This window comes from Carlito syrichta, unplaced genomic scaffold (assembly GCF_000164805.1).
Source record: "Carlito syrichta isolate Samal-C Ts95f unplaced genomic scaffold, Tarsius_syrichta-2.0.1 Scaffold303189, whole genome shotgun sequence".
NCBI classification, from domain to species: Eukaryota; Metazoa; Chordata; class Mammalia; order Primates; family Tarsiidae; genus Carlito; species Carlito syrichta.
The window spans coordinates 63,174-73,859 of record NW_007247285.1 but is presented as its reverse complement, the minus strand read 5'-3'; the positions used below and the strand labels follow the sequence as shown (position 1 = coordinate 73,859).

Genomic DNA, 10,686 nt, shown 5'->3' with positions numbered 1-10,686 from the left:
AATCCACTCACCTCAGCCTCCCAAAGCACGGGATTACAGGCTGAGCCACCGTGCCCGGCTTAATTTATTTCTTAATCTAAGGGGTAGGTCTGAGGGTATTACTAAAACTACTGTTTTATATGTGTGAAATATTTCAGTCTAATTTTAAAATTTTATAAAGCGTTTAAGTGTGATACCTGCTAAAATGTAGATGAACCTTGAAAGAGTTATGCTAAGTGAAAGAAGCCAGACGCCAAAGGACAATTATTGTATGATTCTACTTATAGCAAAGCCTAGAATATGGAAGGCCATAGAGACAGAGCACTGAGGAGCAGTTGCCAGGGGATGACGAAAGGAAGAGTGGGGAGAAAATTGGGTATGGGTTTGTTTCCTGGGGTGATGGAAATGTTCTAAACTTGAAATTGACTGTGATGATGGTTGCATGACCCCGTGATTATATTAAAAACTGCTGAACTGTACATTTTTTTAAAGAGATGGGGTCTCACTATGTTGCCCAGGCTGATCTCAAAACTCCTGGGCTCAAGTGATCTCTTGCCTGTGATTTCCGAGTTACAGGGATTACAGGTGCACGCCACTGCACCTGACTTGAAATGTACTATGCACTTTGAAAGGGTGAATACCATGGTAGGTGAATGGTATGTCAAGAAAGCTGTTATTTTTAAAACAGTTGACTACAAATCATGCATGAGGTTTCCCGGGCATTCCTTGCTGTGGTGGATTTTATCCTTCGGCAGGACTTGCAGGTGGGTTGACCCAGGAGGTATTTCTGACTCTTTGCAGGTGCCCAGGGTGGCTCAGTGGCCCACACACTCCTGGAAGATGGGACATTCAGGGTTCGAGTGGTGACCCGGAACCCTGGGAAGAGTGCAGCAAAGAAGCTGAGGCAGCAAGGTGCAGAAGTGGTACAGGGAGACCAGGATGACCAGGCCAGCATGGAGCTGGCCCTGACCGGGGCTCACGCTACCTTTATCGTGACCAACTACTGGGAGAACTGCAGCCAAGAGCAGGAGGTCAAGCAGGTGAGGACAGGGAGAGGGCTAGGAGCAGGTTGTGTTAGAAGGAGCCTCGAATTCAGGACCAGTCTTGGCAACATAGCAAGACGTCATCTCTTCAGAAAAATTTTAAAAATTAGCTGGGCATGGTGGTGTACACCCAATTACCCAGAGGCCGAGGTCACCTTGAGCCCTGGAGTTTGAGGCTGCAGTGAGCCCTGACTGTGCCACTGTGTTCTAGCCTGGGTGACAGAATAAGACCCCCAACTCAAAAAATAATAATAAAAAATACAGCCAGGCTCGGTGGCTCAGCCTGTAATCCCAGCACTTTGGGAGGCCGAGGTGAGAGGATTGCCTGAGCCCACGGGTTTGAAACCAGCCTAGGCAACTTGGCGAGACCTCGTCTCTACATAAATAAAAAGTTAGCAGGGAGTCGTAGCGTGCTTCTGTAGTTCCAGTTACTTGGAAGGCTGAGGCAGAAGTATCATCAGAGGCCAGTAGGTCAATGCTGGGATGGCCATGAGTGAATGTGTCACTGCACTCCACCCTGGGCAGCAGAGTGAGACTCCAACTTAAAAATAATAATAATAAAAATACACTGGGCACTGTGGCTCATGCCTGTAATCCCAACACTTTGGGAGGCAGAGGTGAGAGGATTGCCTAAGCCCAGCAGGTTGAGGCTGTGGTAGCTGTGACTGTGCCAATGTACTTCAGCCTGGGTGACAGAGTGAGATTCCAACTCAAATAAATAAAATAGGTTAGAATGGACCACTGGTTTCAAAGTTGCTTTTAACCTCGACCCTTTCTTCAATTATAATTTTATCTGGAAGCCCATTACATGGTGGACAAAGATTGTATAAACAACTTTTGTAAATACATATAGGATAGCTTTTTTGAACTTATACAGCTGTACATAAAAGTAGCTGATATTAGTTAAGCCTGTGTCGACAATTTGGATTTTTTCACTTGTACATTTGGGACTTTTTTTTTTTTGGTTGATTAAAGTTGCATATGCTAAGTGTGAATGAAGTGAATGGCATCGTTGTGTTCATTTTCTCCCTGAATCTCTTCTTCCTCATTTCTAACCAGTTGAGCCATGAGGCTCAGTGTGTTCCTTGAGGTAAATGAAGTTTTTTTAAAAAAACCCATAAACCTGAAATCTATCTTGATTTAGGAGGAAGCAACTATGGTCTTCTTCCTTGAGCCTTAAAGACCCCAGTAGGTCAGTTTAGGTGGAGCTGACCTTATTGTGGCGAATACCAGAAAATCTGTAGTGTAATCTCTAAAATTAAACCTACCTAGTGAAAACAGTGTTTATAGGGAAATCGTGTATATGGTAGTTTCTCCCAAATCATGTTTACTGGAGCATCCTGTTTCTCTAGCTCAGAGTTCTGATTCAACCCACTGAAGTCTGATGCCTGTCTTAACTGACTCCATGTGTTCTGTATCTCATTCTTAAGTTCACACTTGTTTTGTTGTTCGCCTTAACCATATACAGCATTAAAGAAGGATTCTACAGAATTCTACAGGGGCTTGGATCCCCTTTCCTGACAGGTTTTTCAGTGCTGACCTGATGTGATGATACTGATTTCTCAAGCTCCTGAAGTTTATTTGCCGGAGTTTTTTTCTAATCCTTATGATCCTGTGTGAGCTTCCTGAAGTTGATGTATCAAATGACCACAATCCACATGACTTAAAACCACAGAAATGGATTCTCTTACAGTTATGGAAGCTAGAAGTCCAAAATCAAGGTGTCAGCAAGGTCACCCTCTCTCCAAACGCTTTAAGGGATCCTTCCTCACCTCTTCCAGCTTCTGGCAGCTCCAGGTGTTCCTTGGATTGTGGCCACATATCTCCAATCTCTGCTTCCACCTTCACGTGTCCTTTTCCTCCACATGTCTTCTCCTGTCCCATCTCTTACAAGGACACTGGTAATTGGATTTAGGACCGATCTGGTTAATCTAGGATGATTCCATCTCAAGGACCTTAATTACATCTGCAAAGAACCTTTTTCCAAATAAAGTCCCATTCACAAGTTCAGGGGTGAGGCTGCCTTTTGGAGGCCACCACTTGATGCCCTAGATCACCTTAGGCAGCAGATAAAGTTGTTATCTGTGGTTCACTGATGACATCAGAATGAGTCAATTATTTTCCTGGGTCACACAGCTAGTACACTCCAGAGCCTGATGGGAACCTCAGCAGCTTTGTGCTCACCTGAGCTGTGGCCCCTCTATGTGGACTTCCAAGGAAGATGACAGAGTTCCATGGGCAGGATGCTCTCAGACAGCAGAGATGGGCCATGTGCCTCTCACCACATGGACCTCCATGCAGGTTTTTCTCCCTGCATCAGACCTGCCCATCCTACTATATTATTGCACATGGGCCGTAGTTTAGCACAACCCAAATCATCTGGAGAAAGAACTCAGAGTCTGTGGCTAGGCTGGGCACAGCGGTTCAAGCCTATAATCCCAGCACTTTGAGTGGTAGAGGCAAAAGGATTGCCTAAGCTCAGGGGTTCACGACCAACCTGGGCAACTTGGTGAGACCTTGTCTCTACAAAAAAAAAAGCCGGGCATGGTAGCGCATGCCTGTAGTTCCAGCTACTTGGAGGAAGGATCACCTGAATCCAGCAGGTCGAGCTGCAGTGGCCGTGAGCATGCCACTCCAGACTCCAACTCAAAAAAAAAGAAAAAGTCTTGACGGGCTCGGTGGCTCAGCCTGTAATCCCGTGCCTTGGGAGGCCGAGGTGAGTGGATTGCCTGAGCCCGCGGGCTCAAGACCCGCCTGGGCAACTTGGTGAGACCTCATCTCTACAATAAATCAAAAAATTACTCGGGTGTGGTAGCGCGCGCCTGTAGTTCCAGCTACTTGGAAGGCTGAGGCGGAAGGATCGCCGGAGCCCAGCAGGTCAAGGCTGTGGTGGCCGGGAGCGGCCACTGCACTCCAGTCTGGGCAACAGAGTGAGACTCCAACTCAAAAAAAAAAGAAAGAAAAGAAAAAGTCTGTGGCTAGTAGAAGTCGTCCAATTCTATGGTGATAAGCATGGTACCATGTGTGCGCATCATTCTGGGAGAGGGGTCCTCAGGGGTCAGTGGGGTCTGACTCCTGGCTTCAAGGACTGTGGCAACTTGGATTAGAGTGCTGGGATTGTGACTGGGGACACACATCCTTCTTCTTAGCCTTGTGGTCTCTCCTACCTACAGGGGAAGCTGCTGGCCAATTTGGCCAAGCACCTGGGCCTCCGCTACGTGGTCTACAGTGGCCTGGAGAACATCAAGAAGCTCACAGCAGGGAGACTGGCCGTGGCCCACTTTGATGGCAAAGGGGAAGTAGAGGAATATTTCCGGGACCTTGGCGTTCCCATGACCAGTGTGCGGCTGCCCTGCTATTTCGAGAACTTCCTGTCCTACTTCCTGCCCCAGAAAGCCCCAGATGGAGAGAGCTACTTGCTGAGTGAGTTGCCCTTCCTTGCTCAGGAAGGAAGGCAGACTTCTTTTTTTTATTTAGTTGGAGTCTCACTCTGTTGCACAGGCTGGAGTGCAGTGGTATGCTCACAGCCACTGCAGCCTTGACCTGCTAGGCTCAGGTGATCCTTTGCCTCAGGTGATCCTTAGCTGGAACTACAGGCACATGCTACCATGCCTGGCTTATTTTTTTGTTTATTGTAGAGACGAGGTCTCGCCAAGTTGCTCATGCTGGTCTCGAACCTCTGAGCTCAGGCAATCCTCTTGCCTCTCGCCTCTGCCTCCCAAACTGCTGGGATTACAGACGTGAGCCACACTGCGCCTTGCTCTTTTTTTTTGAGTTGGAGTTTCACTCTGTTGCCCAGGCTGGAGTACAGCCTCAACCTGCTGGACACAGGCGATCCTTCTGCCTCAGTCTTCCAAGTAGCTGGAACTACAGGCATGCGCCACCATGCCCAGCTAGTTTTTTTATTTATTGCAAAGATGAAGTCTCACCAAGTTGTCCAAGCTGGTTTTGAACCCCTGAGTTCAGGCAATCCTCTCGCCTTCACTTCCCAAAGTGCTGGGATTACAGGCATGAGCCATCGCGCCCAGCTTAGCTGTAGATTTCACAGAATAGGAAAGCACTTCTCATTGCCCACTGGCAAGTCCATAAACCGGCTAGATGAGCTGGCCCTGGCTTGGAAGGAACCTCACCCAACCTGCATCCTGCCAGTCAGTCAGAGGATCAGAGCTGGAGGCCCAGGAGGCCAGAGTAGGGAGAGTCAGGGTCTCCAGCTGGCCACTTACCTGCATGAATGGCAGTTGGCCCTCGCACAAAGGGGTATCGGTGCTGCCAGGGGAACCCAGGAGAGTCCTGCCCACCCAGTGAGTGGCACCTGGTGCTAGTGGTAGCCCACTGGTACTGCCCTTTATAGTGTACAGAGCTGTAGTCAGGGGTATCCCCATTCTAGTCTCTGAGTTGGAGCTCCCTGGGTCATCTGAACAGGTAGCTGCAGGGCCCCTGTCTCTAGGTAAGGAAGATGGTAGGATGCAAGGGCTTCTGACACCACACCTGGGGCCACACCTAGACACTCACCTGCTTCCCCATCTATAAAACCGTAACCTGGAAGGTTGTGAATCATTCACCCATTTAGTATTTACTGAGCACCTATCGTGGCTAGCATGGATGTGCTGCTCTGGGCCAGCTCTGGCATCTGGTTAATCAAGATTCTTGGTAATTGAGTTGGCATCTGGAGTATCTACCCACAGGTGGTGATTCCAGCTTCCAGGAATTCAGGATATGACAGAGGGCCTCAGGGCTGGTGCCTTGGCATCAGCAGGGACACGGCACAGCCCTCCTCTTAGTAGCAGCCTTCAAAGCCTCCAACTCAAAAAAAACAAACAAACAAAAAAAACACCTCATCCTTTGTCCTTCATCCCTGGTTGGTGATGGGGGGCAGGTCCAGGTCCTTAGGCCTGTTCTAGGAATGTAGTGCCCCAGGCTCAGAGGGTCCAAACAGCCTGCCCGAGGGGACAGCACTCTAATTCTGTCCCTATCTCCTGATGCATTCAATTCCACCATTGCTTCTGCACTGCCTCAAACACCAAGACACATCTTAGCCATGCCCGAGCGCTGACTGGTGGGAAACCAGCTCTGGCCCTTTGGAGAGGGCCCGTCCATGCCACTGCCTGTCCTCAGGACACGTGCCAGCTTCTGTCTCTGCCCCACAGCCTTGCCCATGGGTGATGTTCCCATGGACGGCATGTCTGTGTCCGACCTGGGCCCCGTGGTGCTCAGCCTGCTGAAGACGCCAGAAGAATACATCGGCCAGAACATCGGGCTCAGCACCTGCAGGCACACCGCTGGAGAGTATGCCGCCCTGCTCAGCAAGCACACTGGAAAGGCCGTGTGCGATGCCCAGGTGGGCTCCCTCCCCGGCGCACCTAACCAGCCTCCGTGAGGTCTTTCTAACTCCCCCAGGGGCTTTTTGGGGGTTGTGGGGAAGGAGTATCCAGGGCTGCCCCACCCTCTGGCCAAGGCCAATCTAAATTAATTTCTTAATTGTTAACATTACGTTGTGCTGTTCTGGGAGGTAAGTGTGGCCACAAAGTGAAATTTCTGGCTTAGGTGTTTTGACCAAATAGAGAGAATGGTTTCCAGGAAGAGAGGAGCGTAGGAGGAAGGCAGAGAGGTGAAAACGAGGACCTGCCGGGTTCCTCTGCGGAATATGGTTTGAAGGAGGGAAAAGGGAGGGGTCAGGAAAGAGGCCTGACCTCTGACCCTGCTTGGCCTGGCGAGTTGGGCAGGTACCTTGTTTCTTTTTCTTTTTTTTTTTTGAGTTGGAGTCTCACTCTTGTCATGCAGTAGCATGCTCATGGCCACCCCAGCGTCAACCAGCTGGGCTCAGGTGATCTTTCTGCCTCAGCCTTCCAAGTAGCTGGAACTATAGGCGCACGCTACACCTTGCTAGTTTTCTGATTTATTGTAAGGGTGAGGTCTCACCAAGTTGCCCAGGCTGTTCTCGAACCCGTGGGCTCAGGCAATACCCTCACCTTGGCCTCCCAAAGTGCTGGGATTACAGGCTAGAGCCACTGCATCTAGCCAGGTATCTTGTTGTTAATGCTTGTCATTACCAGTCTAAAAGTAAGGCCTACTCATGAAGGAAGATCTGAGAGACACAGTCATCAAAAGTCACCTGCAGAGCCCTACCCATCCATACCCAAGCAGAGGGTTAATGGTGAGGGTGCAGGGCAGGGAGTAGCCTGGATGGGCCAGACTCCTAGACTCAGATCCAGTTTTAGCCCTCAAGATCCACCACCAAAAGACTAGGCTCGGTGGCTCAGCCTGTAATCCCAGCACTTTGAGAGGCCAAGGCGAGTGGATTGTCTGAGCCTGCAGGTTCAAGATCAGCCCAGGCAACTTGGGGAGACCTCATCTCTACAATAAATCAAAAATGAGCTGGGCATGGTATCGTGCACCTGTAGTTCTGGCTACTTGGAAGGCTGAGAAGGATGGATCACCAGAACATAGTAGGTTGGTGCTGGGGCGGTGGTGAGTGTGCCACTGCACTCCAGCCCGGGTGACAGAGTGAGACTCCAACTCAAAAAAAAAAAAAAAAAAAAGAAAAAGATTTACCAACGTGTGCACTTGGGTACATTCCCTGATCCCTCTGTTTCCTCATCTGTTAAATGGGTGTATTAATAGCCACCTCCTCAGGTTGTTGTGAGGATTAAATGACAGAACCAATGTAAAAGCTTTCTTACCACGATACCCAGCACCTCAAAAGCATGCACTAAACGACCATGTGTTAAGAAAAAGGTCTATAAGAGGTGTCGCTTGGTGAAGTGCCCACACAGGCTCATCCCTGCTGGTCGACAGGTGGCAATGGCTGCTGAGCTAGCAGAGAGCTGTTGCTTTTCCTAGTTGCTCTCTTCCAGGCTCTGACCAAAGGTCAGCATGGCCCATGGAAAGCAACGAGAACTTGCCCGCCAGAAACACTTGAAGAAAACCCAAGAAATTAGCAAAGGAAAAAGAAAAGAGGATAGCTTGACTAACTCTCAGAGAAGGCAGGATTCTGAGATCATGCAGCAAAAGCAGAAGGCAGCTAATGAGAATTCTATGCAGACAAGAGAAAAATGATGACTGGCTATTCAGAAAACCTGGGTACTACTGCCAACTGGGTGTATCATAAGCTCTAAGGTCAAGATTTTGTAGTGTGAATGGTCATTACATATGTTATAACTTATTCTTCTAAAACTGTCTATTTTATTATTATTTTTTGAGTTGGAGTCTCACTCTGTTGCCCAGACTGGAGTGCAGTGGCCACTCCCGGCCACCGCAGCCTCGACCTGCTGGGCTCCGGCGATCCTTCCACCTCAGCCTTCCAAGTAGCTGGAATTACAGGCATGTGCTACCACACCCAGCTGATTTTTTGATTTATTGTAGAGATGAGGTCTCGCTGCCCAGGCGGGTCTTGAACCTGCGGGCTCAGGCAATCCACTCACCTCAGCCTCCCAAAGGCGCGAGATTACAGGCCGAGCCACTGAGCCCGGCTGGCTAATTTTTTAATTTATTTTAGAGATGAGGTCTCACCAAGTTGCCCAGGTTGGTCTTGAACCCGTGGGCTCAGGTAGTTCTCACCTCAGCCTCCCAAAGTGCTGGGATTATAGGTGTGAGCTACCGCGCCCAGCCTAAAACTCTCTATTTTAAACTTTACCTTTCAGCTTGACTTTGTGTTATGCTTTAGAGCCTTTCTTCGAGGAATAAAATACTTAAAGAAAAAAAGGTCTAGGCCGGGCACAGTGGCTCATGCCTATTGTCCCACCACTTTGGGAGGCCAAGGCAAGACAATTGCCAGAGACCAGGGGTTCGAAACCAGCCTGGACAACACGGCAAGACCTTGTCTCTACAGTAAATAAAAAAATTAGCTGGGCGTGGCGACGCACACCTGTGGTTCCAGCTACTTGGAAGGCTGAGGTGGAAGGATCGCCTGAGTACAGCAGGTTGAGGTTGTGGTGGCTGTGAGCAGCATGTCACTGCACCCCAGCCTGGGTGACAGAGTAAGACTCCAACTCAAAAAAAAACAGGTCTGAGCCGGATCATGGTGAAGCTAAGAAGTTAAGATTCAGCTCAGTAGGGAAAAGGGAACAGCTTTGGTTTGAGTTTTTGAGCAACAAAGTGATGAAGCAGCTCTCTGATTTGGAAGGGACTGAAGTTTTCATCTCATGATCTTGAAAAAATAGTCTTTATGCTGACCTAAAACTTCAGGTAGCTCACAAGAACAGTGGCTTCCGAACTTCTAGCTTTTTACTAAAAGTAGAAAGTTTTCCAGTGATATCTTATCGAGACATCCACCGCAGCGGCTCTAGGTGTAGCAGGTCGGGAAACCCCAGCCCACCAGGTCTCCCCCACTCAGCCTCCCTCCACTGCTTCTGTGGTGCTGGAGGGTGCCCGCCATGACAGGATCCCTCTGCTTCCAGGCAACTCCTGAGGACTATGAGAAGCTGGGCTTCCCTGGGGCCCAAGAACTGGCCAACATGTTTCGCTTCTATGCCCTGAGACCCGACCGCAACATCGAGCTGACCCTGAAACTCAACCCCAAGGCCCGGACGCTGGACCAGTGGCTGGAGCAACACAAAGGGGACTTCATCTGGCTGTGACCTGCCCACCTCGCAGCCCTGGAGAGAGGTGTTCGGGAGGCGTGGAGGCACCATTAACCCCCCTTGTGTTACCAAAAAGATTTGTTTAAATAAAGCCATTGTTCTCACAGATGGCCTCCAAAAGAAAAGGCCTCTGTTTCCAGGACCTGGGTTGGGGCAGCTGGGACACCAACAGCATACAAATTCCTGCAGGAGCTATCCCATGGCTGGGCAGGCAGCCCTGTCTTCTCCCTCTGCAGTAAGGGGGCTCTAGGGCTGCAAGGTCATCTGGTAACTGAAGATAAATGACCTTAAATGTGTGCTGACTTCTAGGCCCAGCTTCTTGGGAGGCTGAGGCAGGAGGATCACTTGAGTCCAGGAGTTTGAGGTCAATCTAGGCAATATAGCAAGACTTCATCTCTACAAAAAATAAAAAAGCTAGCCAGGCATGGTGGCATATGCCTGCAGTCTCAGCTACTCAGGAGGCTGAGGCAGAAGGATCACCTGAACCTAGGAGGTCGAAGCTGTGGTGAGGCTGGTGATCATGTCACTGCACTCCAGCCTGGATGACAGTGGAAACCTGACTCAAAAAAATTAAATAAAAAAATAAGCCAGTTTAGTCAAACAGTTATGAAATAGAGCATCCCAGGTCTGGCCAGCACCTTCCACTCCAACTACACAGACAGGAGATACAGAACAGAGGAGCCCCAGGCCAGCCACAGGGGCAGCACCTCTGAAATCCCTGCACACACCCCTTCATCTCCAGAAGTAGTGAGGTCACCTGTCCCCTCATTGAGTGGAGACAGTCTCAGGAGGGGACAGGGGAAGGCACGGCCCTTCTCCCCCTCATCCTGGGTGCAGCTGGCCTTCAAAACAGGATGGAAAAACGCAGCAAAGGAATGAGGCAGAGCTGTGGACCACAGGGCATGGTAATCTGACACTGCCAGTAAAGATGATGATGGTTGCAGCAAAGGAAAAAACCAGGGGAGAGAAGACCCCACTATGCTTAGATTGGGTCATGGAGAAGAGGAACAGAGGCTGAGAGATCACAAGTAATTCGCATAAGAGAGTCCATAGCAGGTCTGTGAATTTTTTTTTTTTTTTTTTTT

General features: G+C 49.5%; 1 protein-coding gene and 1 pseudogene across 2 annotated transcripts in view; both read left to right on the top strand.

The window, feature by feature from the left end:
• NMRAL1 (NmrA like redox sensor 1) overlaps positions 1-9,709 on the top strand; it is a 17,077-nt gene extending 7,368 nt beyond the window's left edge. The window contains exons 3-6 of the mRNA XM_008058014.1: positions 781-1,019; positions 4,196-4,445; positions 6,170-6,360; positions 9,419-9,709. Of these exons, the coding sequence (XP_008056205.1) occupies positions 781-1,019; positions 4,196-4,445; positions 6,170-6,360; positions 9,419-9,598 (860 nt within the window). The 3' untranslated portion in view covers positions 9,599-9,709. The remainder of the gene's footprint in view (positions 1-780; positions 1,020-4,195; positions 4,446-6,169; positions 6,361-9,418) is intronic.
• On the top strand, positions 7,839-8,191 carry LOC103260369 (annotated as a pseudogene). Its single transcript, XR_504282.1, has one exon. The product of XR_504282.1 is annotated as a small EDRK-rich factor 1 pseudogene (transcript).
• Positions 9,710-10,686: the final 977 nt, after the last annotated feature.